General features: G+C 38.5%; 2 protein-coding genes across 3 annotated transcripts in view; one reads left to right on the top strand and one right to left on the bottom strand.

The window, feature by feature from the left end:
* Window positions 1-3,157, bottom strand: part of nt5dc1 (5'-nucleotidase domain containing 1) — a 47,845-nt gene extending 44,688 nt beyond the window's left edge. For both annotated transcript variants that reach the window (XM_068576650.1, XM_068576652.1), the window contains exons 1-6: window positions 2,713-3,157; window positions 1,245-1,336; window positions 632-703; window positions 393-502; window positions 176-255; window positions 2-83 (exon numbers count right to left, since the gene is read on the bottom strand). In XM_068576650.1, coding sequence (XP_068432751.1) covers window positions 2-83; window positions 176-255; window positions 393-502; window positions 632-703; window positions 1,245-1,336; window positions 2,713-2,805 — 529 coding nt within the window. In that variant the 5' untranslated portion in view covers window positions 2,806-3,157. The remainder of the gene's footprint in view (window position 1; window positions 84-175; window positions 256-392; window positions 503-631; window positions 704-1,244; window positions 1,337-2,712) is intronic.
* A 2,497-nt stretch (window positions 3,158-5,654) lies between these two features.
* mpv17 (mitochondrial inner membrane protein MPV17) lies at window positions 5,655-17,472 on the top strand. The gene is made up of 8 exons (XM_068576499.1): window positions 5,655-5,781; window positions 6,364-6,444; window positions 8,733-8,848; window positions 10,370-10,462; window positions 11,836-11,931; window positions 15,212-15,244; window positions 15,369-15,421; window positions 15,730-17,472. The coding sequence occupies exons 2-8, from the start codon at window positions 6,372-6,374 to the stop codon at window positions 15,797-15,799; spliced, it is 534 nt and encodes a 177-aa protein (XP_068432600.1). The 5' UTR covers window positions 5,655-5,781; window positions 6,364-6,371; the 3' UTR covers window positions 15,800-17,472.
* The last annotated feature ends 101 nt before the right edge of the window (window positions 17,473-17,573 follow it).

Raw genomic sequence — 17,573 nt, 5'->3', positions numbered from 1 at the left:
CCTTTGAATGCAGCTGTGTTGTAATTGTGGTCGATGGCAGCAACCATGTCCTTCCAAAAGTCGGAATTCACCTCATTTCCTCGCTGTTTAGAAAGAAAAAAAACACAAGTTACAATTTAAAAGGTTTTTCCAATTTCAACTATTCAATTGAAACAATAACTCATTGAAATATTACCTTGCGCAACATGTCCACAACTCTTCCACAGAGGAGAGCCCCAGGTAGATCAAAGTAGTTGTCATAGAAATAGTATTTTGCTGCAAAGACCAAAACATAAGACAACGAAATCTAGTGACAGGTATGTGAAGAAACCCAGGCAGAAGGACACTTCAGCCTACATCAGAGCAAATATCATACAGCTAATAGGTAATAAAGACAGACATAGACATCATACCAGATCTTGTGAAGGAGGTATTGAGGCTGTTGAAGTGCTTCCACTCCCTCTTTGGACCGTAATGTTTGATGATGTCTTCTGTGCTGAGGTCATTGGTTCCATGTGTAGCTCTAATCAACCAAGATAAAACAAGGTTTCTATTATCCTACTTTAAAAGGTCAGTAAAAGTGATGACAACGTTGACAAAGGAGATGTTTTGGGAGACAGATCTAGTATGTTTTATGCACCAAAGAGCATACCGCAAGACAGTTCCATCCTCAGCCAGCTTTACAAGGTTCCCATCCTCCAGATCAACCACTAGTCCTTTAAAACTGTACACAAAAGTATGAAAGGTAAATATACAGTAAATAAATACAGCAAGCATTCTATACAATCACTCAGCAGGTGCCTATAATTCCAGAGGACAGAGAGATTAACTTGCACTCTGCTAAAGCCACATTTCAACTCAAAGTACCTGCAACAATTTGTTTCTTCCTGTTGTAAGTAGGGACACAGGTGCTCAGAAACACAACCACTTTTGTCTAAAGGGAGCACCAAAGTCAACGCAAAACTCCTTAAGTTCTTCGTATTAACTTAAAAATGCTGTATGCTTTTTTTATGTGTGCATAACACCTTTTCTGCTTGGTAAATGTATCTAGGCCTTGAAAGGGATTTCAGGAATGCTTTCAGTCTGTCAGAGTGAAAGAAATGTGAATATTTATGTTATTTGGATTTGCACAGATACGGAAGGGGCAAGTTTCTAAGTGATGCAGTGTCACAATCATAGGATTGTATTGTTTTAACCATATGTATAAAATGAATGCCGTCTTAAAACAAAAACAGGCAGATAAACCGCTACCGTTGTTGACTCACCAGAAATCCCAAGTAGCAGGGGTTAGGTTTAGCAGGTCCTTGTCATAGCCTTTATGCTCCACCAGATACCCAGCAAAGCTCTCATAGATCAGCTGCAAAAACAAGGAGGAAATAACATCATCAATGGAAAGAACGAGCGGCACAGTCATATTATTCTTCCAACAAAACACTGCACAAGGTGATTTTTTTTGCTGAGGGCAAGGGGGATTATTCATTTAATTAAATTTGTTATCAAATGTGAAAACACAACCTTGACATCTTACAAACTTGTAATAGCAAGCATTTGCTACATACTCAGACACAAAAGTTGATTCTAGGTCACATTATGAACATTCCTAGATCTTTTTCACCCGTTCAAACACGAAGGAACATATATAGGTACTGACTCTTTCCGCATGGTGCCGAAGGTACTGTGTATGTATCTATGTATGTATGTATGTATGTATGTATGTATGTATGTATGTATGTATGTATGTGTGGGCTGGTCAGATCTTTTTAACTGAAAACTGCCTCTGGAAATTCCTGGAAACAGCCCAGATGAGCATGCTAGACCTGGAAACCCCAACAATAAGCAAAAAAAGCAACTACTTAGTAGGCTGTTAATTCATTGTGTGTTTATGAAGTGACACATATAATATTAATACGTCTTTGATCCAATGTAAACATCAACATGATTGATTTTATGTATGGCATAATTGTTGCAGTTTAATCAAGATATTGAAGTTGTTTATGGGTAGATCATTACTGTAAAGTTGGCGTAATATTATTAAGTATGCACTATGCATTGATCTTTAGCACACACTCAATTTAGAGAGACATCCTTTGCATGACCGTGTCTGTTTTGGGACAGGTTTTTTTTTAATTGAATCAACCATTTAGAAAATATATAAATCCTATCAGTGGTAGTCAATCATCTATTGATTGGGCCACCACTTTAGTGTCCCCAATCCTAGGCTGCTGCACTGGCATAGGACAAGAGAGATCATACATTAACTCCAGGCCTGATGAACGAGGTCATAATGATTGGATGGGAATTCAACAGTCATTTATGTTTTGCCACTCGGTGTCACAGAATCCAGCTGTGGTCGACTGGAGCTCCTCAAGCAGTATATGACACGAGAAGACTTGCACATGGGAGGATTCAGATACATGTATGTTCGCCGCCGCCGACGTTCAACCTGTGAGTCACGCAGAGTGACTGCAGCATCAGGAGCATCGAATCCCCCCTTTGCACACATCCCTCTCCACTCAGCCACCAAGCGCATCAAAAAAAAGGGCTTTCTCAACACAATGCATTCGTGCAGGGGGAAACCGAATCGACAAGTAGACCGGAGAGCGTATTGACGGCTGCGTGCTATTTTTAATACAGATGTGTTGCGGGTCGAAGCGTCACGGCCACCGTATGATTATGTATCGGAGCTAGCTGCACGCGCTACACGCACACACACACACAAACAAGCACGCTCACCCTGGAGGTCTCCTTCAGGTGGTAGCGGCAGAGCGTGTGGTCCAGGTCGAAGCCGATAACATCACTGTCCGACAGGCTGAAGTATTCGCTCATGGTAGCAGACGCTGGGGGAACTGCAGGGGAAGCGCTGCGGAGCCGCGCGTTACCGTGCACACATTGACTTGTGCACAGCACCACAACACCACTAACGTGTCAATGTCACTGGCTGACTGCGGCTCGGCACGCGCGCTGCTCAGCCTTCCGCTTTGCGGTACCGCGAGACACAAATTCACCCGAAGCCGGTTTTTTTTTCTTTTCGTTTTGTTCTCAAAACCCGAATCGATTACCAATGAACGGTGGGCGTCAGTAAGTTGACCATATGAGAGCAGAAGTTAAACTCCTGTGTGCCAGAAGAAGGCGGCAGAGAGGCGAGTGCGGGAGCGTGCAGAGCTTCCGGGTGTGGAGCGAAAACCCGTAACGCACGATGTGCGTGCGCAACATGCATTTGAAAAGCGCACTAATGGGAAAAGATTCAGTATTTAAAAATAAACATTTAATATTAAACAGAGTGCAATAAATGGGAGGATGGATAATTACAATTGAATCTTCAGTAGAATATAAAGTTAAAATAAAGTGTATGGAATGTAAGTGTTATGTGAAAGTGAGAAGTGTAATAATAAAGTGGCAAGTGTATTTAAATATAGTATGTGGAGGATGTGCAGAGATCCTTCTTCCACACAGAATTACAATAACTTAAGGCTTAAAGTAAACATTTGAATTAAGAATACAAACAAAATTACTATAAATGCTAATAGTATAAGACAATACATGAAATATGACACATAAACATAAGAATAGTATAATACATTTAGTTGCATTGAGTGTTGTGCATTGTTGCACAGTGCATACATATCATACATATATTTACACAAGTAGTGATACACATTATTGTTGTGATACTGTTTGAACTGTGTAACCCTGAAATGCCACATACAGTATCTACATACAAAACAATCTTATAGAAAACAAATTAAACACAATTAAACAATTAAACATAAATGGTAAAAAAAAAAAAAAGACTCATCATTGGAGGCCTATTTTTTCCTGATTGTGAAGCTTCAGGACGTTTTCATATTTTTAATAATGTAAAGTGTCCTGAGTATCTGGGACAACGATTGAGAAAGTGGACTAAAACCCTGAAAAAACCCTGACTCTGGTAACTGGCTCACAGTCAACCCAAATCCCACAGGTTTGGATATCTGCGATTCTTAGTTGCAAAAACAGGGATTATTATCTCCACTTGCTTGCAGCTGCTTGTAAATAAAAGTCAAATTGTTTGGATGCATCTGTATTTTTTTGTTTTGTATTGAGTTTCTGTGCTATAGTTACATATTGCTTCATGGACACTTTGATCACCTGCCTAAATTACTGCTACACCTATAAAAAAAAATCTTGCTTCTATTTTCATTTCCCAAATATTAATGTTTTAATCAAGTGAGATACAGTTTTTCTTTGTAGAAAGTTCAATCATATTTTACTTTAGTTCCAAAATGGACTCATTCATGCAAATAAAAAAGCATTTCATTTTCAAAGGGGGACATCCATGGAATTTCTAAGAAGAAAATAATTTTAAAAAGAATAGGCCGCAGCACTGAAACACATGTAGTTTCACCCTTTCCTCATTCACGTGCCGTCATTGGGACGTGTTGAGGTAAGAAGCAGAAACAAACAGACGAATCATTCCAACAATGTCTACTAGGTAAGTACTTTTGTCGTGTTTTACTCGCTTTTTCAAAGAAATAAGCTAGACGAATGGCTAACACTAAGTCTTCACTTAGTGGAAAACTGTCTTTTTAGTTTGCTTTACCCTTTGATAATAATAAGGTACGTACAGTATTTCAGATTTCTTTGCGCAATTGGAGCCTCAAGTCACCTTATTTTTAGCCAACCAATGTTATTTTAAATAGCTGTGTGTGTGTGTGTGTGTGTGTGTGTGTGTGTGTGTGTGTGTGTGTGTGTGTGTGTGTGTGTGTGTGTGTGTGTGTGTGTGTGTGTGTGTGTGTGAGACACACACAAACGTCACCCTTTTAAGTCCATAGAAGAGCCCGGCAGCCTCATCCACAGCGTCCTTCAAACCATTTCACTACGGAGTCTTAAGAGTTCATGTGCACTTTTCAAGATAATCACCATTACGCTCACTAGAGTGTCTTACCTGTTTGCCATTGGTCACATGTTATACATTCATATTTGTCGTCTGTGATTTTGTTGAAATAATTCTTACACAGAATAATACGAGTATAAATGTGAGTTTAAACAACTATGTGTTTATTTATTTTTTTAACCTGTACCGGGGTTTACCACAGGGGGGCAGAAGACTTAAATATGTCTTGTTTGCAGCGGATGTGACACACGCTGCAGTCTGAATGCTGCCTTCTGAGATTGTAGGAAAAAAATCCAGTTTACTCTGTATGGCACACATTTAGGAGCAAGATTAGAGCTAAAAAGAAAAGGCAAGTGTACATTTTTGCATTAAAGCCCAATAAAGTAGCAATAAAGCTACCGTGGACGTTTTTATTCTATATTTTGTCACTGCAATGTGTAAAAGACCATTTAAAGCTATCTGCAGATGCATTCTGCTTCGTATGCGCATATTAAGGATTATGCTTTCATCTAAATCATATATTATTGACGTGACCTGATGAAGCAATAACATCTCTGTCCAACATCTTTAAGTTGTTGTATTACTGGAGAGAAATTTCAATACGTTTTTAAACAATTTTACGCGACATAGTTTGCAAAAAGGGATTTATATTCAAATGCAACACAAGTTAGTTGAAAACCTCTCAATTTAAATACCTGATATAATTTACAACAAAGTGAACGAGCCTGTCTGCATTACTTGTGTCACCATTAACAGTAGGACTCAAAACTCGGAGCTGATGCCGACACGTGAACGCATCACCAGCAGCTCACCCTGCAGGTTCACGTGCACTTTTGATAAAACGTTACGTCTACTGTTATGTAGTGAGTAGTAACACATGTTGGAGTTGTGTAACGTGCGGTGATAGTTGTGTTTGTGAGCAGTAGCAGGTCAGTTGTCTCACTGTCATATTCTTTCACGCCATTTATCGACATTAATCACGTGAGAAATTTATTGATTCACAAGTTGTTGCAGACTTTAAGCTAGTTAGCAGCAACCTGACGCAGTCAAAGTTAATTAATTCAGACGCGTCATTAAAGTTGCTGCTAATGTTTACTTGTGACGTTTAGCCGGGAAGAGAATGAACGTTACGCCGAACCGAGCTCCAAAATGCGACAATTTAAAGTTATCTTGGTCGTTTGCGTTGTTGTTTGTGTACCACAACCTGTTTTTTTGTTGTAACTAAAGTATTTGAAGACACTCTTCAATTCGGCGTTGACAGAATATTGTCAAAGTGCACACCTTAATTAAAAACTAACTTTATTTCGCCCTTTCATTCAGTGGAGGGTGTTTTTACTAGTTTTTACTAATCGACAAGCCGATAATTGACAATATCGCGGAGCTCATTAGCGGGGTTGGCTCGTTTTGAGTCTAACTGTCTGCCTGACGGTGGGCGGGGTGGGTGCATGACTGGAAAATCACATATTTGCAGCATTTCGTTTTTGTGATTATTGTTTTATTCTTCTTCCTAGGAGGGAGAATGGCAAGCCTGTGGAGATCGTACCAAGTCTTGATGACCAAATACCCCTGGACAGTCCAGTTAGTGACCGCTGGTACGAATAACTCCTCCTTGCTGCTTATACTGCATACCCAAAGTACCAAAAGCAACGCACCCAATAGGCTGACTGGTTCATTTCAGAATACTAGATATTTTAATACTGGATTATACATATGAATTCACTCACTGTTGTCCTTGGTATATGTGTACTAACCATCTAAATCTGCAAAGTCATTTAGGTAAAGTAGCAGAAAATAGAAATACTCAAGTTGGTTGTAAGTACCTTGAGGAGCCTAAATGTGGTCTCTGATGATGCAAATGCATTGTATGCATTATATATCTCACACCAAGTTATCTTGGTCAATTAGGAGTTGCAGACATGTTCTTTCTCAGACTGAGACAGGGAAGTGTAAGTGATGGCTGAACAAACAAATGAATCAATTATATGATACTGCCTTAGGTTCTCTTAAATTCTTAGTTTTTGTCGAAAGAGCCATTGTATGCAAGACGTGTTTTCTACGAACACAACATGAACAACTTATGCAATTAGACTAACTTGAAATTACGCCATAATCATATAACTATGTTTTCAACTCGGATAGTAAAGGGGGAATCTGTTAATATGAACACAAAGATGCCAAAAAGATGACTAAAAAATAACTGCATTTTGATATAAACAGCAACAACAGCATTTAAGAACGTGAAAAGGCAATTTACCAAGCCACTTGTAGGGAACACTCAGCATCTTTTGACCTTTACAGAAACTCTGAAAGTTACTTTCCTCTGAAAGTCAGCAACACGTTTAATACTGTTACTATTACTGCACAATGTAACTCTTCATATGTCTCAAAGACCTTAGCAAATGTTTAAAATGAAAATAAAACAAATGTAATTGGAAAATGGACCATAGTATTTAATTGTAGTGCGGTTTAATCACCACTAGATGGAGGCAACGGTCACCTTTTGTCTGAAGCACGTCATCAACCAGAGGTTATTGGTCTTTTAAATTATTTAAATGTTCCTATCTTTAGAAGTAGTGGAATGTAGCAAAGCACGATTACTTAAGTACTGTACTTGAGTACAGTTTTGAGGTACTTGTACATTTCCTGAGAATTTCCATTTTGTGCTTCTTCTCGCTACATCTCAGAGGGAAATATTATACTTAACTTGCTAATTAAACATACAATAAAGATAAGGTAACGCAATTTCTGTATGTTTTGTTGCATTTTTATAGTTTTCCGCATATTTTGATGATTATTGGATAACGACAAAAATTGCAATTATTTTGCCAAAGATAACTTCGTTGTGAAATTTTCATACCGTCCCATGCTTAACAGGAAATGTATTTATACATTTAAAAAAGTAAGAAAATAGCTACTTTTTTTTACAACTGGGCAGGATTTTTGTGCGAGTTTGTGTCATTCATACCTGCTCTCAAAAACAGCCCACCCGTCTGCCTTCTCGTGTATAATGCATATTTAAGAAAACCTGTTTGAGGGGTATTTGTGTAAACTATTCTATTTACCTTAGATAGATATGTACTTTATTAATCCCCAAGGGGAATTTTTAAAAAAACCTTCATAAAATTAAGTGTTGACGGTTCTGAGTGACAAAGTGTTTACGGCTCTTAAAGGTATACAATTTTCATTCTGTCCATCTTGTCACCCATGCTGCCTTTTTATTATTTTTCCCATGACATTTTAAGGAAAGGTTAGCTCTTGTTCAGCTGGCTCTATATAAGTGTGGTACCTGGGCACTAGAGCTGGTGGCCGGAGCTTTCTCCAACTGCCGAGCAGGAGTTTTATGTCTTTTCTTTTTTAATGAGTCATGGAAAAAATTGCATTAAATCTCATCCTGAAAGGAGTTTCATGGATTTCTTAATTCAACTCATCAGTTTTCTGCTTTGACAATAGGTCACATGACATGTCATGTGAAAGTTGTCGTTTTGTACCAAATTTATTTAAGGTTTTCACACTATTGTGTGTTGTGGAACTATCTCACATTATCATTTATACCTGTGCTTTTCTGTCCGGTTGATGCAGATGTTGGCAAATGTGCCACTGTCAGCTGGGGAACATGCAGCATTTGTTTAACAGAAGAATGTTGGGAATCATTTTCTTTTCTTTTTTTTTTTTAAATTAACAAGCAACTTGACATGAACAGTTTTTATATCACTTGACTTCTTGTATTTATGGTCTAAAAAAAGATTCTACCTCTATTCCAATTTAAAAAAAGATTCTCTTTTAAGCTACAGAGAAAATGTCTCAAAAATATTAAACTCCATGTACATTTTTGTCACCACCGTGCTCAGACACAGCATCTGTCCTCTTGTTTGTCCTCCAGGGTCTCTGGTGGGTGTCGGTGATGTCATCTCCCAACAGCTGATCGAGAGAAGAGGATTGGCTGATCACAACGTGCAGCGCACGGCAAAGATGATGGGCATTGGCTTCTTCTTTGTGGTAAGTATCCCCGTGACTCGTGTTTGTACATGAAATACATGAATAACAAAACAACACACATATATATATATATATGTATATATATATATATATATATATATATATATGTATATATATATATATATATATATATATATATATATATATATATATATATATATATATATCTATATATATATATATATATATATATATATATATATATCTATATATATATATATATATCTATATAGATATATATATATATATATATATATATATATATATATAGATATATATATATATATATATCTATATATATATATATATATCTAGATATATCTATATCTAGATATATCTAGATATATCTATATCTAGATATATATCTATATAGATATATCTAGATATATATATATATATCTATATAGATATATATATATATATATATATATCTATATATATATATATATATCTAGATATATCTATATCTAGATATATCTAGATATATCTAGATATATATATATATATATATATATATATATATATATATATATATATATATATATATAGATATATATATATAGATATATATAGATATATATAGATATATATATATATATATATAGATATATCTATATATAGATATATATATATATATATAGATATCTATATATATATAGATATATCTATATATAGATATATATATATATATATAGATATCTATATATATATAGATATATCTATATATAGATATATATATATAGATATATATAGATATATATATATCTATATATATCTATATATATATCTCATTATGTACGTTTTATGGTGGCTATTTGTTAAACATGAAAAAGCAAATCAAAATAGAGCTATTCATTGAAAAATAAATAAATAATAACACTCTTGTCGACCACCACCCGCTTCTGCCCCTTAGCCATGGCCGCTCAACATCCAACTGTATACAACTCTCCCCATTTGCAGACCTGTTTTGTGGAAGTGACGCTCACATGCTCATCCATGTTGCACAGCGGTTTCTCATGCCTTTTGTATGTTTGTAAATTCACTCACTTCAAGTCCCGTGACAGCTGCATTATTCATTCAGACGTCGTACGACGTCAGCAACGTTTATTTATATTCCCATAATCGTCTTATGTTCGGCCAATCGGCTGCCTCGCCCTCGTGAATTATAAAGAGAAGACGTACAGACGTTTGTCTTGAAGGTGGTTCTTCAATTCTCACTTAAGATTTGCGTCGCATCAAGGCATGTTTTGGTCTTTTATTTGGCAAGTGACAACTGTCTCATAACTCATACATCATGCATCGTACTTCCTCACATGAATAATATACGTTTAGCTAGCTTCAAGTCAATGGATCTGCAGTCCGCATGCAGATACTAAAGTTCAGGGAGCGACGCGATAGCCAGAAAACCCCCCAGGTTTCTTAAGTGGAATGTTTCTCAGACATCAATGTATTAAAGAAATATTTAGAGCTCAAGTGGAGGCCCCATTAATCCTCCTGTCTTCTGTGTGTTTTACAACAAAGGGTCCAGTGATCGGCAGCTGGTACAAAGTTTTAGACCGACTGGTAGTTGGAGGAACGAAAAGTGTTGCCATGAAGAAAATGCTGGTTGACCAGGTAAGAAAAGTATCCCTCACTACTACTACTACTACTACTACTACTACTACTACTACCTGTTGCTGTTCATGGTTCCGACATGTCCTCGAAGTTTGAAGGCCTTAAATAAAATAGACTCAGGTCCTCGGTCAAAAGCATGGCAAAGAAACTAAAGTGCTTTCAGCTCAGTGATCCCATACCACTGTGTGTTTTGCGCCCATTGATTGCTCCTAACAGGGTGGATGAGGCCGGACAACAGGGATACAATTTCCTCACATCAGGCTGACAGACGTCTCTTTGTCGCGCCGATGGGAAGGAACTCCTGTCATAGCGGGCTGTACAGTTTCGCCCTCTTCAGTCTGCCCTCTCGTGTTGAAACTGCAGCAGATAAAGAAAGTTTAGACTAGAACCACAAGGCTTTGGAGCTTTCAAGCTCTCCTCTCTACTGAAATATTAACTGAAGCAAAAGAGGCCACTTCTTCCCTTGAATAGTTATGTGTACCGTGCTCCCTCTGTGTCAGTAACAAAAGAGCCATCGAGATTCAAGGTGGCCTCATTGCTTCAGACCTGAATACCAGACGGGAGTCCAGTTTCATACGTCGTTGTCATCTCGCGTCACTGTAGCACCGGCGTGAACAACTGAACAAAGATCAGGGTCTCAGGTCTCTCTGAAGGAGCATGTAAAATTCATCAGACCTTAACTTAATTCTCTACTTGGGTCGTCATTTACTGATGATGATGATGATGATGATGCAGCCTTCTTTTCTTTGACCTAATCCACAGGTTTGTTAAGATTTTAATGAAAGTATAAAATTGCACATTTAATGCTCAGTTTATGAGGGCGAGGAAACAATCTGCCCCGTATTATTTTCCTCTTACCAAACATGTTTAAAAAATGTCTGGCACGGTGCAACGCTTCCTGCTAGCACCACGATGCTATGTACTGTTTTCACAAAGCCACCCCCCCTTCCTCCAAACTAAATCTATTCCCCAATAAAACAAAAAAGAAGCTATAAAACACTGACATCAAGGACCTCAAGTACCAAACTAACAAGCTCAGGTCAAGTGTTTTAGATGTCTTTTGACGTCCTCTGAGCTTAACCAGTTCAAGCTTTAGCAATTTTGTCTTTTCACGTGACACTTATCACATGGGGCTGCTCAGTGCAAAGAAGTAACGCTCCTTTAACGGGTAGAAACACAGTAATGTTTAAACAATCTCTTGATTTATGGATGTCCAACATTGAACTGGTAACTATTTCACTCACGTAGTGTAACCTACTGATGAATATAATTTAGTGTTTAACTACCACTTAAGTTGATTTAGATTTCTTTGCTTTTTTTTCCTACTTTACTTTGTGTAGTTGACTCTCTCTCTTCGTACTTGTGCATCGTAGTTGTGCTTCGCTCCGTGTTTCCTGGGAGCTTTCCTCTGCATCTCCGGTGCTCTGAACGGACTGACGGTGGAGGAGAACGTCACCAAGCTCAAGAGGGTGAGTTGGCCGTCATTTTGCGTTGCGCCGCGAGGGCGTAACTCCGTCCGTGTCGCAGCTTTCAGTCCTCACAGCCACAAGGTTGTATGTGGTGGGAATATAGTATATCTTTATCGTCCACCGGGGTGGATAATAAGACACAACATAAAAGACTAGACAAGCTGTTAGTAAAACAAACGTCTAGACGATGTATGGGGCTCCAGTCCTCTCAGTCACTTTGTTGACGGAGTTGAGAATATTGATTTGACTATAGCACCTTCCAGAGCTCAAAAGGAGGGAGACATCTTCTGGGCTACTCCTCGTTTTGTTCCTGGTGCTTTCTGTTTCCCAAGACAGGAAGGTTACAAGTTGAAACACTGTCAACTCTGTTTTGGAATCTCCTTCTTATATCTTTTATCTGAGGCCACTAAGTTTCCTCGAAGATGAAGTCTCTGTGAGCGTCTCTTCAAAGATATGCTCAGAGGCTCACCTGGGAGTCCAGAACTGCTCCACGTTATTTAACGTCTTCCACTTCCAAGATTGGCCATCAAGCGAAACTGTCTCTAGATGGACGAGACACTCTACATGACTCTTCATAAAATTAAACTCTAAGAGACGGCACGTGTTTGCCTGAAGCATGCGGAATACCACAATAGACCAGTTCGTCATGAACTACAGTCCGTATTAACTTCAGACTCCTTCATAACCTTTTAAGTTGGTCCTGGACTCGTCTTCGTTTCTGATTTGACTCTATTTGTGTGCTGCAATTTATACCCGAGCCTTGACACAAACTGGCTGGAGATCAGTTCTCATTCTGTATGAACAGCCCAGGTAAATGAGAGCACACAGTCTCTGACCTCCAATGCTCACCTCTCATAATTATTATTAGAAACTATTTCCTGTGATGGAGGGAGCGACGGAAGAGGGGACAGAGGTGGGGGGGGCTGTGCAAATGGCTGAAGAGTGACTCATACCTTCATATATGTGTGTGCGTGCGTGTGTGCGTGTATTTGTATGCCAGCTGCTCAAACGTCCGACCGCCTTTTTGCTTACCCAGCGTGCTGCTGGTTACCATCAATTATTTACAAAAGGAGGCGCGTTGGACCTGAAAGGCCGACCTGGTAAATGTTAGAAAGGACAGAAAATAAATGACAAATGTGCTGGTCACAAAGAGGCCGCCGGCACCGAGTCAATGTGAGACGAATTACGAAATGGAGCCGCTCACTAACACAGTTGTCGTGCCTTTGTCTTTCTTGTTTACCTGCTACGTTCCCGTACACATGAAAATGTGGTTGGAGGCAATGAAAGGAGATGAAGTTATTAAAACAAAAAGTAAATGATTAAAAATCCTTGAAAGAAAATGTCAGTTCCTCCGTTAAATTGGCAGTAGTCTTCCAAAATCATAGTTTGATTGACATGTCTCACGTTGTGTATCCTTCCATATTCGTCTGAGACACTGAGAGCAGCTCAGAAACCCCTGGAGGAGCCGATCTGGCGTGTCTCTGGCGTGTCTCTGGCGTGTCTCTGGCGTGTCTCTGGCGTGTCTCTGGCGTGTCTCTGACGTGTCTCTGACGCGGCGGTCAGCGGAGGCAATTTTACCTCAGGTGGCAAAGTATCTTGTTCGGCCATAATTAGAAAACAGTTTCAACCCTGCAAGAAAAACAGAGACTGGAACATTGGCTCGTTGTTTTTATATGCCGAGGCAAGTGGAAGTGACCTTTTGAGGTAGACAGCGTAGATCATTTTTGTGTGACTCTTTTGCCTCATCACCCTCTGTGTGTGTGTGTGTGTGTGTGTGTGTGTGTGTGTGTGTGTGTGTGTGTGTGTGTGTGTGTGTGTGTGTGTGTGTGTGTGTGTGTGTGTGTGTGTGTGTGTGTGTGTGTGTGTGTGTGTGTGTGTGTGTGTGTGTTAATACACAAACAGTACAAAAGTCTGCTTTCGCCACCACTTGTTTCATCATTTAGCAAAGTCAAAAGAACTGTAGCTCACATTTTCACTTATTTCAATTCTCAATACACTTTCACTGCAGTAACAGCGTTTCTTTCTGTATTGTTGGACCCATTGGTGGAACACTAAGTAACTAAGTGCACGTGCCAAGTAAAGTACAGTTTTGACGCGTTACATTTCATTTCATTTGTCTGACTCTTTTCTCCAAAGCGACTTACAATAAGTGCTTTCAACCGTGAGTACAAACTCAGAACAACAAGAATCAAGAAAGTACAATTTCTTTAAAAAAGTCAAACTACAAAGTGCTGTCAGTAAGAGACATTTACGTGCTACTAAAGTGCGAGTATGTCGCTACTTTCCTTATTCAAGGTGTAGTTGAAAAAGATGTGTTTTTAGTTTGCGACGGAAGATGTAGAGACTTTCTGCTGTCCTGATGTCAAAGGGGAGCTCATTGCACCGTCGAGGAGCAGGACGGCAAACAGTCGTGACTGAGTGTTAAGCTCGCAGTGCCGGTTGACGCACTTTTCCGCTATCAAATTCTCGTATATATAGAATACTTTTATCTACTGTATATGTGCAGGATATTCTGTATATTTGTTTGTAAGTAAATACTGCAGGTTTTCAAGGTTTAAAGACACATGGTTTTAATTAGTTCAGAACCACGGACAGAGACACGGTAAGGCTTCAGTTCAATGGATGGAGACAAAAGCTGTGTCTGAAGTGCACTCCTTCACGTTTCTCTACATTATGGAGACTGTAGTTGATTCTACAGCGAGCAGTAAATTAAGATGTTGGACACTTAATCATCATCTTAAAAGACACAAAATATCAGATTTTCACAGAATTTGCACAATCAAATAAAATGTCACAGACTCAGAGCTGCACTAGTAAATTAGGAGTGACTTTATATTTTAAATGGAAACAATTTTTTTTTTAAATTTGTTTAGTTCTATCTAGCTTTGTTTAAAACAAAAGAAATAAATGAGCTAGCTTCCACCATCTAACATGCACCGCCCAGAAGCCTTTTTTTCTTGATTTAATTCTTACTTTAAATGCAGAAACATATTCTCTGCCTGGATGGTGAACATTAAAGGAAAATAAAATATTTTCCATACCACAAAGTGACTAGATCTACAGGGATTAATAGAGATTTTGATCATTCCTGATTGCTCAACAATATCTTGGCCATCTGCTGATATTTTCTTTGGCTGCAAAAATCCATGTGGCATTGTTTTTGGATCAAAACTAACCCACCAAGTGGAGTTCCAACACATCACTTTCCTGATTTAACAGTGACTCACTATGATAATATAATAACTTCTTATTTATTTATTTATTTTTACATTGTTCACAGGACTACACAGATGCCCTGATCGCGAACTATTACGTAAGTTTGAGTTTTTCCCATACGCATTGCCATTTTATTTAGACATAATAATGTAATAATGTATAATTATTGCACTCGCCCTCATATTGTGCATCATATTGAGTGTTATCTGTTCACGTTTCAGCTTTGGCCTCCGGTCCAGATCGCCAATTTCTACTTCATTCCACTCCACTACAGGTCAGAGTGTGGCTTTCTTAACAAACAGACAGTCACATGTGACGTCTGAGACTCTAAACTGGGTGATTTGGCGGATCTGGCCATCTGAAGGAGTCTTGAAAACTCTTGTATTAGGTTGAACCTTGAGTTCTTTTAAATTGAGTTTAATATCACTTAAAATGTTATGTTTTCTTAATGCGTATTTGTCTGAATGTAGTTAAACACTGCAATTGTTCTTCTTGTTTCAACTCCTAAAATCATGTTTAACAGCCTGAAATCACTCTTTAATCATAAAAAATTAAACATGTCAAATTTCCTCCTGCTTGCAGGTTGGGTGTCGTCCAGATTGTTGCTGTGACTTGGAACTCCTACCTGACCTGGAAGGCCAATAAGATGTGAGCAATCATCGCAAGTCCGGCCTGTCTTGATGATGATGATGATGATTTTACACTCATGTGTAGTGTTTGTGTGTGTGATACGGGCCGTTCTGGCCTAATTTACTTCGTCTGATATTTGCAATGTGTAAAACTGTGACTGACTCACTTATAAAGGTCGGGAGAAATGCTTGTCTACTCTGAATGACAAATTCACACTTGAAAGTCAAACTTTCATTTGCATAAATGTCTGTGAAAGTTTGTTATTTATGGAAATATGATTTGGTAATGGTGCGGCGGTGTAGCCACACGTACGTACGCACGGACGGACGGGGACACGCACACACACGCGCGCACACATATTAACACCCGCTGGTTGCAAAGGAAACTTTTCTTATCCACTTTTATTCACCACTTGTAATAATGGCGTTTGTTCCAGGTTAATGGTCCCATAATGAAAGACGTTTTTACCTCAGATTCTCTTCATACTGGTGATTTTGCATCTCATTTGTCTCTTTCATCACCGATTTTTAAGTGTGCCCACAATTTGTAACAATATATTGTTCTTTACGTACTTGGTTTGCTCGTTTTGTCTTCACCTGTTTTCCTCCTTTTCCCAATAACATTCCTCAGGAAATGAAACGCAACCTGTCCTTGAGTTTCTGTTCTGAATGTACAGAAAGTGAGCGAAGTTGTTTGCAAAAGCAGCAATGAATTCTGGCTTGTTGAGGCTTCTGTGGGTGAAAAAAAAAAAATAAATCATGGCTCTGGAAAGATTTTCTTGTTATGGCTGCACAATATGAAGAAAATCAGCAATTATGTTGTTGAATAACGCAATACTTGCTTTAATTAACAGACATTAAAGTGTACTCAGTTCTGCCTTTCCGCTGCTTTGAATATCCTGCTATTGCTCGGTGAAATTTTTCTACCGACATTCTCTTTCAACTACAAAAATCAATAAGTGCAATATCCAAGTTTTTTTGCCGTGTGTTTATCGCACAAGTGGACGTGGAGTTGATGAATTAGTGAAAAACTATAATACAAATAATTATTGTGCAGCCTTAGCGCTTGTTCTCCACAACTACACCTGATGTTAAAAGAATAGTATGCTTTTATTTAAAATACACTTATTCACTAGCTCAGAGTAAAATAATGTCATGTCTGTATATGATAAATATCAAGCTACAGTTAGCAGCTTAACACACAGACTGGAAACTGATGGGAACAGCGAGCCGGGCTCCGTCCAAGGGTGGCAAAATCCATCCACGAGCACTGACAGTGTAATGATAGATCTTGTGCATTTGCTCTGTATAAATGCCAAATTGTAAAAAAAAAAAAATACAGAAAAATTGCAGTTCGGCTGAAGTTTGTGAACCTTTCGGCAAAGCCGGGATAAATGTTTCCCGTCTTTGTGCTAAGCTAATGGACTGCGCGGTCTAGCTTCGTTTGTACTGTACAGACTTGAGAGTTGCATTGATCCCGTCATCGAGCTCAACAGCAAGAAATCCGGAGCATTTACAAAAATGATTCACTCTTTTTATGTAATTACATTTTCTCTTTAACCGCATTGTACTGAACTGCAAAATAGACGTGTGATTCTGTGAGTACATTGACAATCACTGTTGAAGTTTAAAAGAAAAAGTGACATTTGTTTACAACATAATCCATCTGTATGAGTTAATAAAGAGTTTTACATGATGTCGGTTGTGTGTGTTTGACCTCCATAACTTTTGTGAGTCCGTAAATTGCTCTGGCTGGCTGGAGTTTGTTTGTTTGGAGATGTGGAGGCTGAGCTCGGC

Source organism: Clinocottus analis, unplaced genomic scaffold (assembly GCF_023055335.1).
Source record: "Clinocottus analis isolate CAN_PGR_092001 unplaced genomic scaffold, fCliAna1.0.p SCAF_15, whole genome shotgun sequence".
NCBI lineage: Eukaryota > Metazoa > Chordata > Actinopteri > Perciformes > Cottidae > Clinocottus > Clinocottus analis.
This window is presented reverse-complemented; position numbering and strand designations above follow the sequence as displayed.

What these genes read in the sequence shown, in the direction of transcription:
- mpv17 (XM_068576499.1), top strand. Translation starts at nt 6,372, where the DNA reads ATGGCAAGCCTGTGGAGATCGTACCAAGTCTTGATGACCAAATACCCC. An exon ending in AGTCCAGTTAGTGACCGCTG is followed by an intron (nt 6,445 to 8,732) that starts GTACGAATAACT and finishes TTTGTCCTCCAG; the next exon opens with GGTCTCTGGTGGGTGTCGGT. An exon ending in GCATTGGCTTCTTCTTTGTG is followed by an intron (nt 8,849 to 10,369) that starts GTAAGTATCCCC and finishes TTTACAACAAAG; the next exon opens with GGTCCAGTGATCGGCAGCTG.